General features: G+C 40.8%; 2 protein-coding genes across 5 annotated transcripts in view; one reads left to right on the plus strand and one right to left on the minus strand.

Moving 5' to 3' along the window:
- LOC145468251 (zinc finger SWIM domain-containing protein 5-like) overlaps positions 1-15566 on the plus strand; it is a 28896-nt gene extending 13330 nt beyond the window's left edge. The window contains exons 1-5 of one of the 3 annotated variants that reach the window (XM_081451929.1): positions 768-2880; positions 8103-8673; positions 11608-12119; positions 12448-12886; positions 13308-15566. In XM_081451929.1, the coding sequence (XP_081308055.1) occupies positions 8322-8673; positions 11608-12119; positions 12448-12886; positions 13308-15286 (3282 nt within the window). In that variant the 5' untranslated portion in view covers positions 768-2880; positions 8103-8321 and the 3' untranslated portion in view covers positions 15287-15566. Of the gene's footprint in view, positions 1-767; positions 2881-5914; positions 8003-8102; positions 8674-11607; positions 12120-12447; positions 12887-13307 lie in introns of those variants that run through there. The other 2 variants (XM_081451927.1, XM_081451928.1) reach the window with 2 other exon arrangements.
- Positions 15567-16700: 1134 nt separating this feature from the next.
- LOC145468310 (DNA-directed RNA polymerases I, II, and III subunit RPABC1) lies at positions 16701-24368 on the minus strand. Of its 2 annotated transcripts, XM_081452009.1 has the most exons (9): positions 23329-24368; positions 22651-22739; positions 21918-21979; positions 21030-21087; positions 20716-20797; positions 20325-20405; positions 19567-19625; positions 18137-18215; positions 16701-17661 (listed from the first exon to the last, which is right to left on the minus strand). In XM_081452009.1, exons 1-9 carry the CDS (start codon positions 23383-23385, stop codon positions 17596-17598), a joined length of 633 nt encoding a protein of 210 aa, XP_081308135.1. In that variant the 5' UTR covers positions 23386-24368; the 3' UTR covers positions 16701-17595. The 2 variants fall into 2 exon arrangements, with proteins under 2 accessions (XP_081308135.1, XP_081308134.1); XM_081452008.1 differs by lacking the exon at positions 16701-17661 and having other exon boundaries at positions 17678-18215.
- Positions 24369-24483: the final 115 nt, after the last annotated feature.

Consider the following 24483-nt stretch of genomic DNA (forward strand, 5'->3'; position numbering starts at 1 on the left):
GAAAAAAGAAAACCGCAGAAAGTCAAATGAAAGAAAGAGGAAGCGGACTGAAAACAACGTCCAACGAGTTTATGGAATCTGTGTTGGAAACCCGTTAGGAAATGATTTTCCACAATGCCTTGTGTACCCTCCTGGAACGGCCGTCCTGGAAGAGTGTCTTAAAGTTGAGGATGTTGCCACGTGGATATTTAGAAGAGATGGGCCATACATCGCACAGCTCTTGGAAGGGAATTATTTCACCAATGCTGCAAGAAGCAGAATCACCACCAACCTTGAGCGGGAAGTCAGCGATTATGTTTACACCTTCATGTACCCTGAAGACTACACTCTGACGGAAAGCATTGCTGCTTCTTGCAGCATTGGTGAAAGAGACTCCCATAGCAGCACAAGCAGCGACGAAGAACTCGACGACAGCGGAGATGAAGATGAGTGCCATTGAAAGTTGCATTCAAAAATAATATACTTCTTTTCAGTAGCTACAAATGCTTTTTGTCGCCAAACGTTTTTTTAAAGCAGAAGGAAAGTTTGTAATAAATTTGTATCGTGCCTTCTATGTTTATTCTATAGCAATTTTTTTGATATTCAAACATTACGCCATTTTAAAGTTTTACTAAAATATTTCACGTGACCCCCCCTTTTCCCCTTATTTTTTTGGGACGGCCCCCCCTCGAAAGCCATTTTTTTTCGCATGCCCCCCCCCCAAATCTCACCAGCCCCCCCCCTACCTCATAAAAAATGAACGGTCCCTAATATAACGATTTGAAGAAGTCATAAGTTCGCCGATGGCTTGTAACGAGATAATTGTTTAAAAGTCGGAATATAGTTAATAGAGTGGTTATGAAGCGCGGAAAACATCAAAGGAGCAAAAAAAGTAAACAACTATTGTGTTTTGTGCACGGCCAAGGCCAAAAAAGCGAACACAAACATACAACAAAGAACCTTGTTGGGTTTTATAACAATTCCTCTCTATTAACTATGGTCGGAATGATATGTTCTATTTTTTATAAAATTTATTTCTTAAAATAGAGTATTCGAAAATATACACCAACCTGAAGAGTTGGCTGCGAAATTTCTCAAGTATATGTACTTTGAGTTTAAGGCCCCTTCCACGCCACGTCGGAGAAATTTGAAAACGGCGTTTTCACTCTGAAAACGCATCAAATGTTTTCCGTCCACACTACGCCGGAGGAATTAAAAAAACACAACAATCACCGGCCATATTGGATTTACGTTTGAGGAAAACTCCGTGAGGGAAATCACATGATTATTATGACTATATCATTTTCGAAAAACTCCGTTTTCAAAATGTTTTCCGTCCACACCAAAAAGTAAAGCAGGCGATTTCAAATTCCCCCGGTTTCAAGAGCGTTCTCGAAAAGCTCCGTTTTCTAAAGGTCGTCGTCAAGCGTCGCAACCGTTGCTATGCAGCGTTCCCTCACGTGCAAAGCGTGATTCACGTCACGCGCGTTCTCAAGTCGTGCGTCGGTTGCAATTCTGCACAGTTTGTGGTCGTTACATCAGGTTTTTTTTTTTCACGTTTTCAAAACTTTTGTTTGCGTGCTTTAAGTAATGCACTGTAAGTCTCGAAATCGAATCACTTGTCAAGCGCAAGATCTGCGCGTGTATTTTGGAAAGAATTTCAATGCCGCGTAATGGCTATATCTGAGTCGGTTGGGCCTGAATTGAAAACGTACGTTCTTTGTGAATGAAACAGGTTTATCGGGTTAGTGTTCATCGATCATTAATGAAATAAACCCCACTCGACATCTCCAGAAATGACCAGTTTCATACATTGTTCGTTGCGATGACTTAGCAGTTTTGAAAGATCACGTAGCACAAAAGTCTTATGCCATGCTTTAGGAAAGCGCTCAAGCCTACTTTGGGAGTTGATCCAAAACTTCGAGTTTGAGTTCTGGCATTGCTCCCTGCGTTGTTTTTTTACGCAAGGCCAGCTCTCGAATACCTTCTCCCCACCCAGTTTTATAAACGGGTTGTAGGAAACTGCCCATGTTAGCTAAAGGCACCCTTGCGAAATACTGCGGGTTGTCTTGTGATCAGCCTTATCCTGAGGACATAGTATTGAATCCTAGTCGCTTCATGCATACACAATACGCATTTAAAAAGTGTTTCACAAGTGTGTAAAATAACTAGATGAGCAGGTGATATGGGCCGATCATTCGAGCCTAATTTTTAAGACTTCAATTGGCTAGCTGGTATGAAGAGCAGGCAATTGCAAGAAATAGTATTAAAATTTAGGTTTCAGTTTTAATGTGGAATCATAGGAGGCCTGAGCGAAGGGGAAGAAATGGCCACTTAATGCACAATGTATCATTGTACAGGAACCGTTAATTTAAACGTTGGTCAGCCGTTTCAGAAAAAAAAACAAACAAACAAAATGAAACTCCGAGCACGTTTCACCCTGGAGACGGAATTTACCACGTGTTCTCGATCAGCTCAAGTCACGAGAAAATGAAGGACACCCTTATTTTTTCGCGTAGTGATGCTAAAGGAAGTTTCCAAACTGCAAGGCGAAGTGACGTCAAAGGGCCGCCCCTCGGATTAGCGTGCCAAAGAGAAGGTGGTCAAACGTGTCGCCATGATGGCGGAGGTTTTTGCGCGCTGAGCTAAATACAATAAACTGATAATCGAGGGCGGAATAATACCCCAGCAGGGGTGTTGAGCAAAGAATACAGAGAATGTCGAAACGTAATCGATTGTTATAAATAATAATAATATCGCAGATAAAGGGACACGTAGAGACAGAAATTCGTTAATAGGTCAGTATCATTTGGAGTGGTGAACAATTGCTATCTAGTTCAATTTCGCTGGATACGTTTCGAGTGACGAGGTCCTCGCTTTATCAGTCTTGACAAGCCGTGGGTGAGTATGCAGTTATAGCAATTAAAAGATAGCCAAGGGGAAGTTTTCTAAAATTAAGCTGCAATTTTTTTACCGTGTTTTGGTGATATTTTGCATACACGGGGCGCGGCGGCACGGAAAAGCAAAGAGTTACAGGATTTCAGGCTTCGCCGCAATTGCGAGAACCTCGCTTCGTCAGACTCTTTTCGTTAAGAACCAATTTTTAATTATGCAAGATATCCAAAGATAGATCTAAGGAGAAAGAGAGACAAAAAAAGACGCAAAAAAATTAAGCCGGTAATATCATACGTGATACCATTGACTTGCTAATACCGCTAGAAATGGAATCTCCAAGGTTACTGAACATAATGAAAGAAACGGCCAAGTCATACATTTAAAACAATAACTTCTAAAAGATAACTGGAAAACATAAAATCCACTCTTTTACAATACAGCATATTTCACGTGAAAAGAAAAGTGTCTAGGAAACATTGTTTCGAGCTACTAAATAGCAAATTTCATGCACTAAGTTTGTACCGTAAGACACCATTCAAAATCCTGTCTGTCAAAAACACCGTGACACGCGCCTGCATTAAGTTCGCTTTTTTACGAATCACGACATTAAAGAAGCAAATTCTGGGAGGCTGGGTGTGCGATATAAGCCTTTGTTAAAAGTCAACAACGAGATATTTTGAAACAACAATCAATCCAATATCAAAAGACCAATGTTCCAAAGTGAGGCATATTTCACACAAGCAGGTTTCAAATCTTTGGTGTAATAACGCCAACATTGCCGGCACAAAGTCAAGGTATTTTCAGACTTGCATGAAATAGCAAGATTTTTTTTTACAGCAACAGTATTAGAAATACTAGGATCGAACAAAAAATACCCCCAAAATTAAACAAAACAACTTGAAAAGAGAGATGAGTCAAAACAAGTTCGGAGGGAGCGAAACACTAAAATTGTTCGTGTTCGTATTTTACCTTTTTTAATTTCGTTCTTATTGACTTTCTGAGAAGGCTCAGCTAGTTTAGAATGGCATTGCGTACAAAATTTCACTGAAAAAACTGATATATACCCGGATAAGGCCCTTGAGCTCGTGAAAGACATGTCAAGCAGCGCTCGCCATAAGTTAAGTAGGGTAGCGCCAGCTAGTCTAGCCCGTACAGTGAAAGATCAAACAAGGGGGTTAGTTCAACTACGTTTTGATCCGCGACTTTTCTAATGGCACGTTTCCTTACATTGTTTGGCGTAGCATTGTTTTCATATCCAGTGTTGAAATAGCCCCCGCAATTGTTCAAAAGACCGCACTTGAACTGGCTTGCAGTGACATGTGCGGTTAAGCTCGGCTAAATATGAGATATTGTCATCAGTGGGTTCGTATAAAGCCACTTATCTCCCAACAAACGCCTTACAACGCAGTGTGTTTAAGAAGCCCCAAGGGGATGACAAAGAAAGCTAACTTCCCGCAAAGATCTAATGGGGCTTGCTTTTGAAAAAACGAGTATTTGACAATCCGGTAAATAGGTCTTTTGTCTTTTCATCGCCTCTAGGCATAGCTAACAGTTTTCAACGCGAATGCTATATCTTAATAGCTCGTATTATAAAAGTGAGTCTTGGCACCGTTTCCTCACGGAAGAGTTTAAGCGACGCATTGACACAACCACAAAAGATACTTTAAAACATTCTAGGAACGGATATCCTAGTAAGACATAAATTAAGAGCGTTTCTTCAAAAGAAAAAAAGAAAAAGAAAACTTTTTGCTTCATTGATAATCCCGTGCGCGAATTGACATTTTAAAAAATAAATCCGGCTCACGCCTTGACCGAGAGGTATGATTTACTGAAGTTTGTGCTGCTTTCACACGATGACAAGAATTCTAAATAAAATACGACGTTTTGTATCAAATCTCTGTAAAAAAGGCTGAAAATCGCTGTGTGTGTTTCAGAAATACATAATTTATTCTCGCAATCCATCAACAGTAACTCAAGAGATTACCCGGGCCTGCCACCCGAAAGTTAAGAGATAAAGATTATTTGTTATATTTAAGATCAATTATTACAAAAATTTCCGACGCTTTATTTTGCCGTTTAATCGACAATATGGCTCCTTTTGTTTAAATAGGGTTTAAGAAATGGACAAGCGTCTTACACATCGGAAACAAGCCAAATGAAAGATTATCTTACCCTCGCCATAATGTCTGATAGGGTATGCTGGATAAGGCATATTTTCCGGTAAACTTCCAGTTTGTTTGGATCAAGGGTATTTGGGCCTTGTCCAAAATAATTGCAGCAGTTAGTGTCTACATCGGGGCCAAATATGTTTTTACACGGATTACAAACTCCACGGTGAAGACGGTATTTAACGAAATCCGCATTTTATGGCAAAAATAAATGTGTCCTTACAAGAATAAAGTTTCTCCGCCGGATCTTTACATAACCAACCTTACAAGAACTTTGTCAGCATGTTACAGCCGTTGTTTCCATTGCCCACAGGGTGAAATATAAATATATTATATCAATGCAGCTTGAACTAAAAATATATATGCCACAAGCAAGGCCAAAATAAACAGACTAAACCTCTGAGAGCATTAACGTGACCCCATCATGACAAAATTCGGACTCGTAGCTCGGGTAGAAATCCAGATTATAAAGCGGTGTAACCTTGTGTAAAGTAAATTTGTCCTCAGCACACTTTGAACTAGATTGAAAGGGTGAAAGCTTCGGCGCGCGACACTTCATTTGTCTTTATGAAACGAAATTAGCAATCCCGCCCATAGACGCCAGTTATACAACTTTTAAACCTTCACATAAACTCGAATTCCATAAAAGTTTTTTTTAAAACAGTTTCGTGTGAAATATCAGCGAAGTCTTTTTTGCAAAATTTTCGCCTACTTTCTAGTCTTTGTTTTGTTTATCCGTCTTTGAACCCATGCGTGACAATCGTTAATTGAGCATATAACCAGTGAACTACACACTCATTACAATATGAAGAGATTTATTTCGATTCATGGACCCTCCGTTACAGCATTGCACCACAGACTTTGCCTTCGTGAATTCTGAAACGAAGAATAGAAAAACACCATCACGCTTAAAAGCCTAAAACTGGGATGTTATGAAGACAGAAAGTCTTCACACAGGTAAGAGTTTTACAAACTTCGCCCGATATCACGAAAATTGACAGGAGACTGCCGTATTTTCCTTATGTTCGTATGTTCATACTTTGTTTCTTTAATGTAACTGAAATTTACCCGCGTAGCAGAAGAAATGCTTCAACGAATACGAAATTGTAAAACTTTAGTGGTAAAATCTGCAGTTCTGACATTTTACGCGTTTTCGAAAAAGGAACTCAACTCCGACACGGCAATCAACTGTACTTGCATTAAACATGAAAATATTCGTCCAATATGTAACATTTTTGGCACGAGCTAAATTATAATGGTTTAAAGTTTTAACTAGTTCATCTGAAAATGCGACCAATAGCTTTGCAGAAGCTTTCAGACTGACACAAGATGCTTAAAGGATTTTACAAGTGTGATCCAACACAACACTCCGAAATTCTCTAGCGATAGCGTGAATGTCATTGTTGAAACTTCTTGAAGAGGTAAGGTTTTCCACTCGAAATTTTCTTCAAATATTTCAATGTTCATAATAGCTTTCAGCTTAAGGAACATGGCCGGAAATCTTGCGGTATATATAAGTTGTTTTGGGAGGTTGCTTGGGTCCACTTTTGTTTCCTTCTCGAACACGCACAGAATTTATTGTCAGCGACGACTTGGCGAAGAATGCTAAGTAAGAGAAGAAAACGATTTACAAAGACCTATGTGTAGTTCAAAACATAAAAGGACCGCTTACTTGAAATCTCTGGTGATTCGAAAAAGAGTTCTAAAAGGACCCATCAAGGTGGATTAAGGTTTGAAAGGTTATAGAAGATAAAAGGAAAGTACCTGTCGACTGGTCTGTCTCTCTTGAAAATCGAAGAGTCGATTAAGCCAAGATTTTTTTTACTAAGTTAATTGTCATTCTAAACACAAGGCAGTGTTTCAACGCGGGGAGGCTAATATTCTAGCCATCAGTCGATCGGTTATCCACGAATTCTCAAAATACTGCAAATTCAACATTACCTATCTTAAGACCCCCAATCACTAGACCTCCATTGTCGTTGGCGACACAGTGTCTCCGACTCACAAAACACCTTCGCGCTCCCCACAACGACTAATCGCTCTCTATAAGCTCTCGTAGACAGCTTGTCGGTAAGCTTCCGGCGACAAAAAAATATCGCCGATTTCTCGCGATTTCGCGAGAAAACCTCGCAGATTTTCTCGCGATTTCCCCAGTGAAGAACAAACACGGTCGATTACTTCGTTGCCACTATGACGCTAAGACGTCAAACGAACTTTTCCGCGGCGGCTAGTAAACAAATATGGGCTTAAAACACCGGGTTATTAAAATTTGAAATGCATATGCGGTGTGCATTGTGTTCTGGCGCCAGCGAGCCGTGCATAAAAATACCCCTCCACTCTCCCGGGGAGAGTAAATGGAATGGATTTCAACTGGCCTGTCACACAATGAGACCCTCGCTGGCATTAATTCGCAGATAGCAACAAAATCCCCACTAGGTCCAGTATGTTTATGAACTTATCAAACCCTAAATAGTCTTTCTTTTGATATTTCGTCCTTGCCCGCGGAGTAGTTTTGCTTGTCGCCTACACGTCTTCGTCAACACGGTTTTCCTTAATCGCCCCACTTCGTGACGTAATGTCCGCAATGTAAATTTCTATTAATTTAATTATACGTTTAATAATAGAGATATGTCAATCATCGCAGTCGAGGCCTCCACGTGCCGGGGGTTCGTAGACTTTCTGTCGCCAGTTTCAGCGGTTTATCGACCAGACTGCGCCATCGCGGTGCCAAGCAAGAGGCATACCAAACCTTAAGTAAACCTTGTGGCGTTTTGATATGTCAGTGGATTTGACAACACAAAGAGCTCGCCCTTTGTTGCGGATTTAAAATAGCTTGAAACACGCGTCCGAATCACAGAATTTCGTTCCCCCCTATCTGTACGAAAAAGAACACAAACACGGCAAAACAGCGCCAATCAATAATCCCTAGGGAGAGGACCTGTTTCCAGCTGCCAGTCGGGGTAAGGAGAATCGCGCTTTTGATCAGCGCGTTGCGACGATGCCATAAAGCAGATCGATTTATACATTTTCGCTTATGATTGCTTTGTTTTGTCCTGGCAGATTTTTTTCCACGACTCCGAGTGTGTACAGAAAGCTACGCTGGCTGTGATCGTTTGACGAAGAGGAAAACAAGTTTTATTTTAGCGACGTGAATTATCTTGCATCTCATTGAAAAAACCAGAGGGGAGCCTACGTGGGGAGTCTGTTCTTCTCAACACTTGTGACTGTGTTTACACTTGAGCTACCGGCGCATGTGACGGACTGCGTTCATTTGCTGCGATGGCTGCTCAGCGTAAGCGACCCAGAGAAACTTCTCCGTGCAGAGAAGGTACAAAATTTCAAAAACTACACAAAGAAACACGGCAAAGAAGACCATTATCGCTACTGGATTTGAGTGCCCAGTGCGTGGCAACTTATATTCCTTTTCAGCACGTAGAAGAGCGGAGCGCGCCTATACCCGAACCTGTACAACTCAAAGTAGTTTACTGGTCATTCCCGAGAAATGAGCGAGATATTTGTATGTATTCGTCGCTTCACGCTACAGTTACACATAACGATGCCAAAAGACTGCCGTTTCAGAGAGGTTTAGCACTTCTGGAGGAAAATGCCGTCAGCGAAGTACTTCAAGTCGGTAAGCGAATTTTCTCTGTTGTACCCCATTGTAACCACTCTCTATTCCGACCCGTACCGTTGCAAAGTAAGACGAAAAAAATTATTTCACAGTCGAATCGCCAGAAAGCTTTACAATTTTCAAAACAGTCGAAGGAAAGTGGTTTTAAGGCGTTTTCAATAGAATTCGTGGGCCTCCGTGCTTAATTTTATGTTTTTTCGCCCTACGGAGCGTCAGCGCCACTAAGTCTAGTATCGATTGTAAAGAATAGTAATGAATGACCCTAAGAGAGCGCTATCTGTTTACTCCGCAATACCCCAACAAAATTCCGCTTTGATGGAGCTTGGTTGTTATCGCTTTCGGAATCGAAGCTTTGCAAGGGATTATTTTCTTTGGCTTACTTAAGATCTACCGCTCAGTTTTATGAACGCAGGGTTTAAAAGTCTCACGGGCTCTCATTTATTGACGTGAAATATTCACCTCTAGCGAGTGGGACAGAAAATTTGGTATCGACCAGTGAAATTAAACGCTCGCGTTGTCCACTGATGCCGCTTTAACTCGTTTAAATTTCTCTTATTGGAATATTGGAATATAACTTAAACGCTTGTAGTTTTTTCTAGTGCTTGTTGTTAGCTTAGAAAAAAAATCTTCCTTCTGTTTTAAAACGACTGGAAATCTGTTGTTTGCACTGCGCTTGCCTTAATGATCAGTGTAAAACTTCCCCTGCTTGGAAAAAGTTCGCTCTGGTTTCAAAGCTACCCGGTTATATGTCCTTCGATTTAAGGTTATAAAGTGTTCGATCTGTATTTTACTAAAACTACAGTTTGTTATTCGCTCAATTCTCAGTCAAGATTATTTATTCGTTTGCTTTGATAAAAGGAAAAAACGCCTACCAAGTTTGAATTTGTCATTAAGAATGAGGTTCAAGAAGTTTGCTTGAGCAAACACGAATAACTAAGAAAACTATTGATCTTACCGAGCTGGAATTTCCATATTTCATTCTCCTTGCTTTTAAAATAATTCGTAAATCCGCGCAGATTCGATTTGATTAGCTATGAACTTAAAACGTTCTTATCCCAGATCAAGGCTAACATAATTTTAAGTCTTTACCCGCGCTTTGCCGGGCAAACGGCGGCTTAAAACCAATGCGCAAATATCAAGAATTTGTTGTAAAATTTACAAATTTTTCTTTGTATTTTGAATCGTTTTTCGTAACATAGGCTTCGTCCTCAATGCTTTTGAATCTGAAGATTTCAAGACGCTTGAATCACTAAACCCTAACTCTAACGCGAAATATCTTGTGAACCGATGCTACGCCGTTTTTGCCTCCTTAAACTTTGACGATGTTTAACCGTTTAGAAAAGCTGTTTTAGTTCGGTTCAACGATGTTCAACTGTTTTACTATTACAAGAAAAAACTACGTTTGTTTATTTTAGGCTCTACACAGAGCGAATATCTGGGAATATCTTGGCTCGCGCTAAGCCTATGCCTGTTCCTTTACTTCAAATGGAGAAAAACAGTTTTCACTTCGGTACACTTCTGCCTCCAAAAGATGGCCTAAATAATGGGACATTTAGCCGATTGTGGGTTGAGACGTTCCAGTTTTATTGATTCAGAGATCAAATCTTTACTATATTTTGTCAGATTTCCGGTGGCACTCTTAGAAATGGCTTAATTCCATTTTCCACGGTTTAGACTGAGTATCCAGGCACAGGCTACGTCGACTGATGTGAGCCGGATTTCTTTTCCTTTAGGAAACGCCCTGTTTGAAATATGAGCGCTCCAAAGGTGGCTCTGTGAAGAGCTCGTGCAGAACATTCACGTTTTAACACTGGCCTGGCAGTGAAGTCTTCTGCAAAGAGCAAATCCGAAAACACAACTTGATTACCTTTTCTAAGTAATCCTTCAACAAAGCAGAAAGCTTAATGAATCTGCAGTTATACTTCAAAGGCAAACTCTGAAATTGTAATCAGCCACTTTTTAGTCAATCCAACGAAAATAGCGCACTCTTCACAGACTGACGTTGTTCCTGGAACTAGAAAATATAGTTAAAAATATTTGCGGTTTCGTTTCAGAACGTTTTCGATAAATTTTTAGCCCAGCAAGAGAGATTTTGGTCTAATGTTTTAACATTCGTTGCAGCTTAAGGTTTAAGGCGTTTTCTCGTCCAGAGGGGAAAAAAATTGCGATTACAAAGAGTTGATAGTGAACTACGACAAACATTTCAATTTTCGTCTGATGTGCGTTGATGGTCAGTGCAGAGTTAGGACTTTGTTAGTTCTAGGTGCGAAAAACGAACCGAAAAACGCCCATCTCTTAATCTTCTGAACAACAGTGAAAGGCTAAATGAGATAGCGCTATCACGCCATAGGCAAAGCCTAGAACTAAAATCAGCTACCTTACACCGACTCAAAACGTTGAAACTTTGCAGTGCAAGTGGCACAGTTCCTATAGTGCTAAAGCACTTAAGAAAATTTTAGTATCCGAATATGTTCAGCTAGTCTAGCGTCTAAGATTTGGACATTAACACATGTTCGTATGGAGGCTCTGCTTGAGCGTTGAAATCGTTTTCACGGCCAGAGGCGAAAATTGCGGTGAGCGCGACGTGAAAATAGGCGATTAACGGGAACAAGCGAGGGCCATCTGTCTTGTGCTTCTCTAATGATCTGCGCGCAAAATTTGTTAGAGTGGAGACAGGGGTCTGTTAGTCGAATAATCACATTTTAATTGAATTCTGTGCTGCATGACAAAGAAAGGCGAAAAAAAATTTCAAAGAAATGACAATACGAGACAAAGAATGGTTGATTTGCATTACTAGAGAAAATGGATTTAGCCGAGTTAAATCGACATCGCGGCATACATGTATGAGACGGGTAAACTAGAGGTCAAATTCTTTCACGAATGCTGTCTTAGGAATTGAAAATAACTCGATTTTCTTTGGTAATCTTGTTGCAGGTTTTCAACTTAGTGGAAAAGTTGTGGAGCAAGAAAATACGAGATACGGGACACAGCGGGAGGAATACAGTGTGTCAGTGGGATTCGATAGGTGTAAAATAACCGAGGTGTCGTGCACTTGTGGTAACAAAGACATTTTATGGTGCCCTCATGTAGTCGCTCTTTCGCTTTTCCGAATTCGCAACCCAGACAAGGTGACTCTTCGAGTGCCAATCTCAGAGACATTGCTTCAAATGAATCGCGAACAACTTCAGAAACTTTTGCAGTATCTTATAACAGAACATCACACAGAAGTCTTGCCTACTGCGCAACGATTGGCCGACGAGATTCTGCTCAAGACTTCGGAGATCAACCGCTTACCGGGCGCTCCTGATCCTACTGCGGGCGCCAGCGCGGAGGACGAAAGCTGTTGGCATTTAGATGCTGAACAAGTTAGGCAACAAGTTAGGAACTATCTCTCACAGGGAGGGTACTATGGCAGTGGAAAACATCTTCTATCTATGTTCGCCAAGGTAAGGAACATTCAAGTGTATTTAACAACAGTCTAGAATAAAATCCAGCTTGAAAACATAGCGATAAACCAATTAACGAAACCGGCACAAAGGAACGAGTATTGAGGTCGCTATAAGTACCATTTTGGGCAGCCTTTCGGTTTTCTTTCTTTCTTTCCTTTTTTTTTTTGTCTGCCTTGTTGCCTGCTGTTTCAGGTTTTATATCTCTTACTTGTTGCAAAAGGACATTGCAATCTTTTAAACAAGAGGCAGGTTTTGAAAGGCTTCTCTAAACAAGCTAAGGCTCTAGAAACGAAATTGACGCATGTGGTACATTTTTTCCCCGTAGGTACGAGAAATGCTCCGTGTCCATGACAACAATGGCTCACGCATGCTCAGACTTATAACAGAACAGTTCCTTGCGGACCCAAGGCTCCAAATATGGAAAGAACAGGGCACATCAATGAATGACAAATGCCGCCAACTGTGGGATCAGCTCGGTGCACTGTGGGTGTGTGTAGTTTTGAACCCGGACAGTACTCGAGTGGAAAAGGCCGCATGGAAACAACAGCTAGAAACCTGGAGCAGACAAGAGGTTTGCCCGTTAGAAAACCCGGATGCTCAAAGCGCAGATGAGAACGACGAAGTTGCAGACGAGAGTTGTACCCGCCGTACCGTGTTTTTCAGAGCAGTGCAAGCTTGTGACTTGGACTGGGAAGACTACGATTTGAAATGCATCATTGGCCGTGATGGAGATGATCAAGAAAGCGAATATTTGACATGGAAAGGTGAGGATTCGATGATAAAAAGTGCGAAAGAAATAGAACCACATAAAAGTAGTGTTCAACAGCTTTCATTGGAATGGTCACGCACTAGGGTTTCATCCACAGACTTACTGAAAAGTTAGAACCACTTTGCACAACATAATTAACAGTACCACATGAAAGTACTGCTCAATAGCTTTCATTTGAATGGCCACACACTAGGGCCTCATCCACAGACTTGAAAGTTAGAGAAACCTTATACAGCAAAATAAACAGCACTCATGAATGTCCTCTTCAATAGCAGTCATTTGAATATTCACACTCTAGGGTTTTATCCCAAAACATAAACGTTAGCACCACGAATGTGATCCAACGACTGTGTACTGTGAATTTTATCATCTTTTCACATTACTTATCAGTCTTTATTTTTTGTTTGTTTTAACAGAGGACGTGCCCATGGCCGCTGCTCGGGTAGATGCTTTGCGGGCTCATGGTTATCCTCAAGAAGCTCTGCGATTGGCTGTCGCAGTCGCACGTGGTATGAAAGAAGAACAGCTGGAAAAAGTCTACGAGATGGAAGCTCTGTTGGAGAAGTTCACCGAGGAAGACATTGCAGAGAAACTTTGCGACGAAAACACAGAAAAAGACGAGTTTATAGAAGGCTGGATCGGACATCAACTGGATCCTATTGTTGTACTTTACGATACACTTATAGAGGAAGCTATTGGTCCTCAAGACATTGAATCAGACTCGATGGAAGACACAGAACTTCACGATATGAGAACGTTTACAAACGTTCCACTTCCGGAATACGGGACCGGAAATGACACTTTCTTGACATTAGCTCTTGAAGTGGCGCTCATGGGGCTTGGGCAACAACGAACAATCCCCCTGGGATTCTATGCCCAGGATAAAGCTTGTCGACAAGAAGAACATCTCATCGCGCAGCTAAATCTGCTGAACTTTGATAACGTGCTTTATCCTGTCCTCAAAACACAAACTGAACTTCTATTGAAAAGCGGTCCTTTCAGCAGTCTGGGACTCGGTGTGCAGAAAAACAGCATTCCTATGCACACATTCGCGCGATTTTTGTTCAGTAAATTTGTGAAGAAGGATTCGGACCTTGCTTTCAAGCTGGGCCTCCGTGCCATGCGTTTCCTGGCTTTAGATGACTTTACTGGGGACATTGCGGATGAGGAGATACCCTTAGTGGGCCCTTACAGGTCAACTCGCTTGTACACGCTGGGACACTTGCAATCACAGCAGTGCGAGCTCGCCTCACGCCTGCTCAACGCTGCTAAGAATTCCACTGACCGGTTACCAGCTATTCTACAAGCTTCGCAACAGCACATGCACTCTGCCCCTCAGCTCTTCCGACTCGCGCAGGACGCGTTCAAACTGTCCAGCGGTGAGACGTCGGAAACACGTGACATCGACATGCTACAGTTCGCGATGGAACTGGGACTGAAAGTATTGCGGATGACGCTCAACGCTCGCAACTGGCGACGACGCGAGATGGTGCAGTGGTTGATAGAGTGCGCTGTGGAAACTGGCACGTCCGCCCTCAGTCTTGTCATGAAAAACTGGAGCACACTGTTCACGCCAACAGAGGCAACATCTTTGGTGGCGACCACAGTCATGGCGCCTGCCACAGCGTCACGCCTTGAACTCTCAGTAATCGAGGAAGAGGCGCTCCTGTGTTGCGCAAGAGCGCTGGCACTGCAGTGCGCCAGCCGGGATCCGCAGAGGTGCTCACTCTCCACGTTAACACTCTGTGAAAAGAACCCTGCTGCTTTCGAGGCCGCCTACCGCCTGGTTGTGGAGTCAGCAGCTGTGATACCTCCAACACAGCTCTTCGCAATTGCGCGGTACATGGATTACCGCGGCTACCCTCAGAGGGCCTTTAAACTCGCCACCCTGGCCATGAAACACTTCACCTTAGCTTACAATCAAGACAGCCACCCCTCCATAGGAGACATCCACTGGGCATGCGCTTTGTCCCAGGCTCTAGGCTACAACGAACTCACACAGATCATTCCGCTCATTATCAAAGCGGTGCACTGTCCGACGGTGCTGTCAGATCTGCTCTTCCGATGTACCCTTGCAAAAGCTGCCGCTGATGACGCCCAGAATGGGCAGCAGTATTTTATCAAGGACATCTGCGGGCTCAACTGTGACGAAGAGCCTCTTAGGCAACTTATGGAGGCCACCATCAGTGCCTATGTGAACACTGCACATAGCAGGTTGAATCACATCAGCCCCAAACATTACATGGATTTTGTGACATTCTTGAGCAAAGCACAGGAAACTTTTCTGTTAGCGGCGGACGGAAATGGTCGCTTCCAAGCGCTGATAAACAACATGAAGGTTTTGTACAAAGGAAAGAAGAAGCTTATGCAGTTAGTTAAAGAAACATTCGGATAAACTCCGCTCATTGGAATAAAGTTTGAAATATCAATTATTTATGAAATGAACATTCAAAATTGTGCTAAGAGATGAAATATTATTGCGTTGCGTTAGGCGATTAAGAGAAAATTGTATATATTATATAGCAAAATTTATGAAGAGTTCTTTCCCTCTCTCTGTTTCCGGCGCCTCTAAACTTCAAATAGAGAAACGAATGTTGCTTTGGAGCGCTGTTTACCGTTTCAGTTAATCAGTGTGCCCTTAGGAGTGGTTCAAATTAAAAATGTTTTCAAAGATTTATGCCGTCTGACGAGTATTGTGTCTCCGTGCGTGGGTGAACACATATTATTGTATATTTAAAATTAACGATAGTCGCGCTTTCATGCTTGGATGAAACCACAATACCAATATCCGAGAACGTCGGAAAATAAATTGCCCCCCTCCCTTAGATCTCTGACGCAAGACGTGGGCCTAATTATCACCCGTCTCCCAAAAATAACCTGCCCCCCTCCTCGCGCCGCCCTTGCCCCCACTTAGTTCCTGTTGTTTTTACCCTTTGATGGCTGCAAATTTGTGTTGTGCCTTCTATATTGTCTGGCTTGGTTTTAACTAATCGGTACTGTTATTATGTCTGTTTTCTGCCACTTTCGAGTTCGTTCTGCTTTCAGAATAGGAGTGTGGGTTCCTTTCCCGATCGGCAGTTGGTACTCGAGTCTCTATTTGTACATGCGCCATGTTTCAGGTACAAAAAGGCTCACAAAACGCGGTATTCTTTTCAATATTTAGAGCTGCAATGATAGACGCCCTAAAATCGCACTTGGATCAAAACTGAAAGGTTCATTCAGTCAAAAGAGAATGACAGTGAAATCTTGTCACGACATTTTACCGCCCTTGTCCGTTCGTCACGCAACGCATGCATCTTACTAGTGCAGTGCTGAAGTGCTGTGTCACGAAACAAATTACGGAAATTGGTCACCAGTGAAGTTACCAGGGAATTCTCGGACACACAGGGGTAATTCCTAAGACCCTTTTGACGAGTTTGAAAATCTTTAACTTGGCGGGGATGGAATAAAATTGCCTTGCAATCAGTTTCTTATCAGGGCAGTAAGGAATTGGCGCCAAGAGAAAAGAATAGAAAGGAAACAACAAAAACTCGAGGTTACAATGGGGCAAAGGACCACTAGAGCTATTCCAATTCACATGAACCAAGAGAATTTGAAGATTAAAAAATCGGTCTGTCATGTGCGAAAATAGTTCGCGATGAGACTTTGTGCCAGGTAATGTGATGGTAAGCATTCACCCAACTTCTTTCCTTCACTTTTGCTACATGTATAACCCGTTTCATGTTGCGCAAAACAACGCTTGTTCCTTTGCTTGTTCTTGGGATTTAAAAAATGTGCTCACTTTTAACAGAATCCACAGACAGCAAAATAAATTACTTTCCAGTAACTTACAAAATCTTTATTAAAAGCAACTGCTTGTACCAGAAACTTTGTACACATTCCGCTGAAAACAGACATAAAACTAGAGTTCTGCAGTCGACGTCTTTCTCTTTTCTGGAGAGCCTGGAAGTCCACAACATGAAGAGCGCTATGATAGCTGTCACCGGTTGAAGAGTGAGTCGTTATTGCGCGGTCAGGATCTATTCATTTGAGCTTACTAGGCTTCATCTGGCTCCACTTGGTTTCAATCGCTTAGAAGGAACACGATAGAGAAGCGACTAAAAGGATAGGAAACATGGGCACAGTCGAACCTTCACCAACAGCCACCTCTCTACAACGGCCACTGTCCTGTCCATAGGCTGGCCGTTGCGGGGAGGTTTGACTGTAGTTTTACACACAGTTCCATTAATAGCTTTATCGAGTTATTTTCGTCCACTGCTACGAGTAAAAGCCAATATTTGTTGACGAGAATCACAGACCAAACAAACGGCAACTTTGAGTATGTACCTGACCAACACAACAAACAGCTGAGCAAACGAAAATCTTCTCTTGTCGGAATCCTCTATCAAGAGTCGCTTGCGAGCGGGAGTTTCGAAGGGAACGTACGTTGCTAGGCGACAAGACGAATGATGCTGAAGTCACAACTTTCGGATTGTTCGTGCTTAATTGTGATTGGACATTGACAATCGGAACTCTTCGGGCACTCAGACGATTGGCCGAGCACGACCGTTGTTACTCGACTGTACAGATAAAACAATGAGAATAAAATTATGTGAACGTTTGCTCATACCAATTCTTCATTGGAACCTTGACTCTCTTTCTTTCTTCAATCCATTATTGATACGAAACTTATTAAACTTGACCATCGCTTGTCAGTATTTCACTTTAGACTACAAGTCTATAAGTGATGTATCGACCTGCTGTTTCACTGGGACGAATGATCTTTACCACCTGTGGGCAAAAAAATACCAATATCTAAGCACTATAATTATTAATTGTTGTTATATTTATCAGAAGCCACACACCTTTTCAGAACATGTAAATTCATTCTCTCCCTGTTTCACGCAACCGCTATTAGGAACGGACCATTATTTTTTGAAGGGGGAGATTTCAAAAAAAAAATCCTGTACAGCAAAAAGTAAACGGCTGGAAAAAATCGAGCAAGTGCTCTCTACTACCCAGGTCCTGTGTGTGACAAGCTATTGCCCACTAAAAATAATCATGCACAACTTAACAGTGAGAAAAAAATTCATGCCCCAGAAAATTGCCCACCGTCCCCCACCCTGAAAAAAAAAGGTCTGTCCACTAGGCTCATAGTTTCTGTTGTTTGTTCTATTGTTTTCTAAACCAATCATCTTGAGCCTCCTCTTAAACATGTCCATTCATTGGCCAGTTCATGGTCACATGACATTTTGCTCCATCTCACCTGCCCTCTTTTGAGTCCAAAATACCGTGCCACCGGATCACCGGACTGGATACGAGGAAGTTGATGTTCCTTGAGTTTACTACAAATTTAGTTCAGGAAAACACTCCCTTTTAGTGGGACAGAATTTATGTTGTGAGAGAAAAATTGATCTGCATCAATTTTCTCAACATATGTCAATACCAAATCAAATGCACAGATCAGATATGCAAGAGTTTCAGATTTGATTTCTGTGGTGAAAAATTTGAGACAGTTATAAAAATGTGAGGAGAGTCAACAAGAAATTACTTTTCACACCTGTTACATGCTATTAATGGAATGTGCAATATTCTTATAAAAAAATATTAATAACAAATTATAAGATATTTTACCACACATGGTCAGAAAATGCATATGAAATCATTCAACAGTCATATCAACTTTGTTGGTCACTTTAACAGTTCTGGATCATAACACTCAAACCTGGGCTGTCTTGTTTTATGACTAGAATTGCCAAAACGTAATTTGTGTAACAGACCCCACTGCAAGTTTATTGGTAGAAAAGAAAGTGTTTACATAAGAAAAGATCTCTGCTTGCACAGGGTTTGGGTTGGGACACAAACACAGCCGCAGTTTAATTGTTTTGGGACACAAAAACAGGACTCTAAAAAAGTGTCGTCGAGTCATCTGGGGCAAGAAGATTGTCTTGCCGTGCATTGAAGTAACTTTACATTCTCGTTTGTCCAATGGGCAAAGGCTCAGGTATGTCGTTGGTCAACTGAATCGATAAAGAGCAAATTAAGACTTGCCCAAGACAAAGAAAATTTAATAGCTACTTGTTTGAAGGGCAAGCTCGAGTTCAAGTTTTTTTCAAGCCCTGAATATGGCTGCTGTGATGCCACGTGAAAAATACCCTATTGCAAAGATTAAGAGAAAAGTACACAGGGTTCTCATTTAATTAGGGAGTAGAGCACTTGTGTCATGATGGAGATGGTTGACACCAATTCGAGTGCCAAAGGGATAAGGTTCTAGGGAGGTTAGGGGGCACGCTCAGTTTGAAATTGAGAGGTTCTGAAATACTATCTTACACTTTCTCTTATAGATATTTCCTAATAAAAGAAATCAAATTTGGAAAAGGTCAAAATGCCAAGAATATCAAGGGACTACAAGGACCTTTTTCAACTTTTATCCTACAGGACTAGCGTAATTGAAAACATACACCACCCCCTGACCCCATGACCCTTCTTAGGACAGTCAAGGTTCAGTCATGTACCAAACAACCTGTGTTTTCCCTAAATCACTCTTTACAACTTACACCTGTATTATTTCACGAATAGTAGGCGGCTCAGAAATCAAAGTACACGTAGCCGGTTTTTTAGCCAGTAGCCGGCACTTAATAAGAACCTTTGAGTACAGCCCGCATGTATGTTATATCACTAAAATACTAAGGATACTATCTCTGAAGAAGTTCTGCCTTTTCATCCGGGGTCATGAGAACATGTTCTGGAATGAGCTAAATTTAGGAACAAAGGAAAACATGTCAAGTACAGTAAACATGGAGTTTAATATTCCAAAAAAAAAAGTTCACATGATTACCACCTCTGATTTAAGAAGTGCCCAAAAGCAAGTAAAGAATTAAGCACAATCAAACTGAAACAAGCATCGGGCATAACTAATTGCAATCTGTGCAAAATGCTTTATATATGCAGGGATGAGTCACCTGTAACCTTTATCTTACACCTATGACAAACTTGTTACAATGTAGGTGAATTGTATCAACAACAGGTAAGTTCACTTCGAACATCAAGGGCCCACCAAACACACGTGTACTTGGCCGTATAAACAGGTGTCATGGGTCATGGCCCTTAATGAAAGTCCTGCAAATACCCAAGGTGTGCAACAAAGGGTTCAATTCAATAACTGATGGATTATGGATGTTACCCTCCCTGTTAGTTGCACTGACAAATCTAGATGGAGCGACGTCCCTTTCATGACCAAGACAAGACCCATTTTCATTTCACATTTAAAATCTGGAGGATTTACTATTAACATCAACTTGACTGGGGGATTTGTTTCAAATTTTCAATATTAGGACCCTTGCAAGGCATTTTAAAGAACTCAGTAAGTACATTGAATGGTTCCAAAGGTTAATTCATAATTTGTTCTAATTAAGGGCAAACAGTTCAACTAAAAACTATGCCTGGAGACTTACCTCGTGCTCTGTGATGTTTACCATGAGTTCTGCCTCCATGAATTGTTCCAAGATGTACTTTGGTGCTAGGTCAACCAATGACTGAAAATACATATATATGATTCATAATGATGTCAGTGTACTTTCCTTGATGACGTTGATGTAAATGTTTCACTGAGGAAAATGACATTTCTAGCTCTCTGCACGCATTGCAAGCCTATGATAATTATAGATATTAACATAAAAATTTTGCCCCAGATTCTTGCAAGAGAGCTTAACCACACATAAGGAGGCATCCAGTCATGAACCCAGAAACAAAACTACAGAGTCACTTGTAATTTACCAGAGGGTATTGTACTGGACTTAAGATCTAACAGTCCAGATTAGAGCTCTGTGTGCATGCAAGTCTCACCTGCTTTGCTGACGGTGTCATTCCCATCTGCACAACTATTATTGCTCTGCTGATGTTTTCCTCTTGCATTCGGTTGCAATATCTGCAAAGAAGGAAACATTGTATGCAGTAAATAATGCAACAAAATTTATTGGCCTATGTATCTGCATCAATCATTTATTTTGTTTTTAAAAAAAATGTGCAAACGTAAAAGCTTCAACTGTGATATCTTTTTTCTTTCATGAATTCTAGTAGTATTAAGTATCAACAGATTAAAAAATTTCAAATTACATATTTTAACATTTAGGATAGTTACTGAACAATGTTTTACTCACTGTTTAATTGTTTTTATTCCAACTTTAGGCTCATCAGGGAAAAACACAAACATCTGGTCTGTAAAGTTCACAAAAAAGTGATGTACATATATGTTAGGTGATTTCATTTTAAGTCTGCGTGGGGCCAAGTGGTCCATACCGCCAGAGCTTATCCCTGCTTCCCTAACACGAAGCTACTAGGAGTATTTCCACCCCTAAAGAGGAGATGCTAGTCCACTGCAGGGTTTCCCCCTGGCAACTAAATTTGCTGGTACCCGTTTATAGAGCTGGATGGAACAAGGCACTGTAAGAGTAAAGTGTCTTGCCCAAGAACACAATGCAATGACCATGACCAGGGCTTGAACCCAAATTGCCCTACCTGGTGGCCAGCACCTCCCCATCCCAACGACATTCTCTTGGTAAATTTACCTATGAATGAATAAACTACACATATGTATAAAAGCTTAAAAAATCATTTCCTCTGGGACCATCTGTGATGTACAGAAAGTGCATCATAACATGCATGCCAGCCCTCTAACCAAAAAAGACACATTCCATATCAAATTTCCAAACAAATTATAACTTTGATCAGACAAAAGTAATTAGAAGACTAATCTAGATTTTTTTCACTGTGATATGGTATGTTCAATGAACATTAATAATTATGATTATTATTGTAATTATTTTATTATATAAATAATAATTATTATATTTCATTGTTATGTACCAAGTTTCAAGTGTTTGTTTGTTTGTTTATTTATTTATTTTTTTGCCATATACATGTATACATTAGAATTTGGCTAGCCGAATTACCAAATATATTTGAAGCTTACGGTCTATTAGGTTTGATTATGACATTTTTATTTCACATGAAGAGGATGATAGTATTGAAAACATCTCCATATTTACCTGTTGGGTCATCATTGTGTGCCACCAAAATTGATAAATCACTTCGTGAAGGTCTTCCTTCACTGAAATGTAACATAGAGTAAAAGAAAATTAACAGTGGGACAACAAGGAAACTGCAAACAACAAAATTATTAGTGGGATGCTATTGTGTTGCAAGGAAAACCTATTAGACATGAGATGAGTCATTTACACACCCGAGCCATAATGTATGTCATTTGCCGGCAGGGAAGTCCACATAGTGAAAAATTGTAACTGAGATGTCCAAGATCACAGTTTTTCACTTATATATGGACCAGACTTATGCTGGTAAATAACTTAATATCTATTTTTTTCTTTTCCACACACACATTGCATGAGTGTTACTGTGGGCGGAGATAGGAAATTCTGCACTGCCCTAAGAACCAAACAGATTGTAGGATTTGTTATGGTACCATGCCCTCTCAGAAAAAAATAAACATAATTAAATTGCCCTCATTTGATCTACGTTGTATGATATCATTGCTTGGGGCTTAAGCCAAAGTCAAAGTGTTCACACTTTTCAGATTGGCATAGTATAAATACTAAGCTACCTTGACCTGCTTATGTGACAACAACAAGTCAAGATAACATTCACGAACATGTCCAAGGATGTAATTGTAATAAAAATTAAAAGATTAATGAATGTCCTTTATCTTGATGTCATTTATAAAAATGTGGATGAATGTTAAAAATAGAATAATTATTATTATTTCACCTTGGTCTGTCCCCAAACTGATCCTTAAATTGATCCAAAGTTTGATCAAGTTCATCTTGTGTGACCAGATAGCCTCTATCATGACACATCTTAAACACAAATGGAAATAAGGATGATCGTTATTTTTATTATTTTTTACAGCAGTTTAGAAAATCAAGTTTAATAACAATAATAAATACTTTGTTTATACTGCAAAAATTATAGATCGGCTGAATTTAAATATAGACAGCTGGTATAAACCTAATGTGCAGTTGATAAAACATTAAAACCTAAAAGGGAAGATTTGGTTGCAATAATTAACAACTATTAACTAAATGCTACATTTATACTGTATTCTGTCTTACTCTAACGAATACTGGAACATCATGCTAAAGTAAGTAAAGCGCAGTTAGCTAAATTGTTTTCCTGTCAAGCAAGCCCAGAAGCAGTATTAAAGCACAGTGGCATTGAACAAAAATTGAAATCCGTTCCATTTTTTCACAAGGCCTAGTTTTAAGACACGATTTTTTCAAGTGACAATCCGTCAAGTTGACAAAACAACAACTAAGGTTAAGCCAGTTGGTTACAAACGTGAGCAGATGGCAGTAATTTGCCGGCTTCCAAGTTGCACGTGGGAAGCATACGTACCGGACGATGTTAGGGAGAAACCTTCTTGAGAATATTTTCAATCAATCTTACCTGCATAACAGTTTTTCGGATTCTCCAGAACTTGTAAGTTAATTCTGTATCATCCATTCCGCAGTAAGGACTTTTTCAATCGTTCGATCGATTCACAGCAACTCGAAACTGATCAGTTCAGCCTGTGAGTGAGCCCACGATCAACAGCAGCATCAAACCACGTCAAATAACAGTCTTGAAAGAACACCCAACAGCCCCAGTTTCTCACGGTCCCGCCGAGCGCTGCATGGACGCGAAGAGGAAGAATGACGAAAAAACGCGAAAACAGCAGCTTTCTCATAATCCTACCGTGCTCAACTGCCTCTCATTCTCATGCACTCGACGAAGTAAGAAGAAAAGGCTACGGCTGTTTGTAATTGTAATTTCCCCTAGGTGTGCTGATCTACAACGTACAGTTCCCCAAACCAGGAGAAGGACCCCGATGTGAGGAGAGACGGTTCTTTTTCTAGTAAAAGCGGGACAGGGGAGAAGAGAAGGAGCGCCCATCATTGCCCCACATTTAGGGTAGGGGTGCAATTTGAGCCTAGCACGTTTTCGTGCATAGCAGGGCCCAGTACTTTTATCCTAGATGTTGTTTAAAATGTTAAAAAATGTTTAATGTTGAACTGACGTCGGTATGGTGGTCAATCCGCTTAGCTACATCTAGCTAGTTCACAAGCCTGCCTCTCAAACTGACAGAAACAATATTTCAAATAGACATAATATGCTTAAAAATCGCAACTGGCGGGAGGCAGACCAGTTGGTTATTTACAAACAAGACCGAGAAGTTGAACTAGGGTCTACAGAGAAACAACTCCAGCTTAGTCAGAGCAGGGAACTTAAACTCCGGATTTTAAGTCCGGGCACGCGTCAAATTTTCGCGCCCTTTTACCGTACTCGACCCAGTCTACTGAATACGCATCCAGCCGTTGTAGCCGACCGTACTCGACTATCTTAAAGTCCTTAATGCTGCCTCCACTAACAGGCCAATTTCGATTTATTAAAATTCTAACCTGCTTCAGAGGCCTTGGGGAATAAAACAAAAGAAGTTAATTGTTCATCCCTCGACCTCGATTTGTCTTGTTTTATTCCCCCAAGCCTCGGAGCCAAGTTAGAATTTTAATATATCGAAAATGGCGTCACTGGCTGATCGTGACAAATCGCATCAATAGTTTG

This window comes from Orbicella franksi, chromosome 14, assembly GCF_964199315.1.
Source record: "Orbicella franksi chromosome 14, jaOrbFran1.1, whole genome shotgun sequence".
In the NCBI taxonomy this organism is placed as follows: Eukaryota; Metazoa; Cnidaria; class Anthozoa; order Scleractinia; family Merulinidae; genus Orbicella; species Orbicella franksi.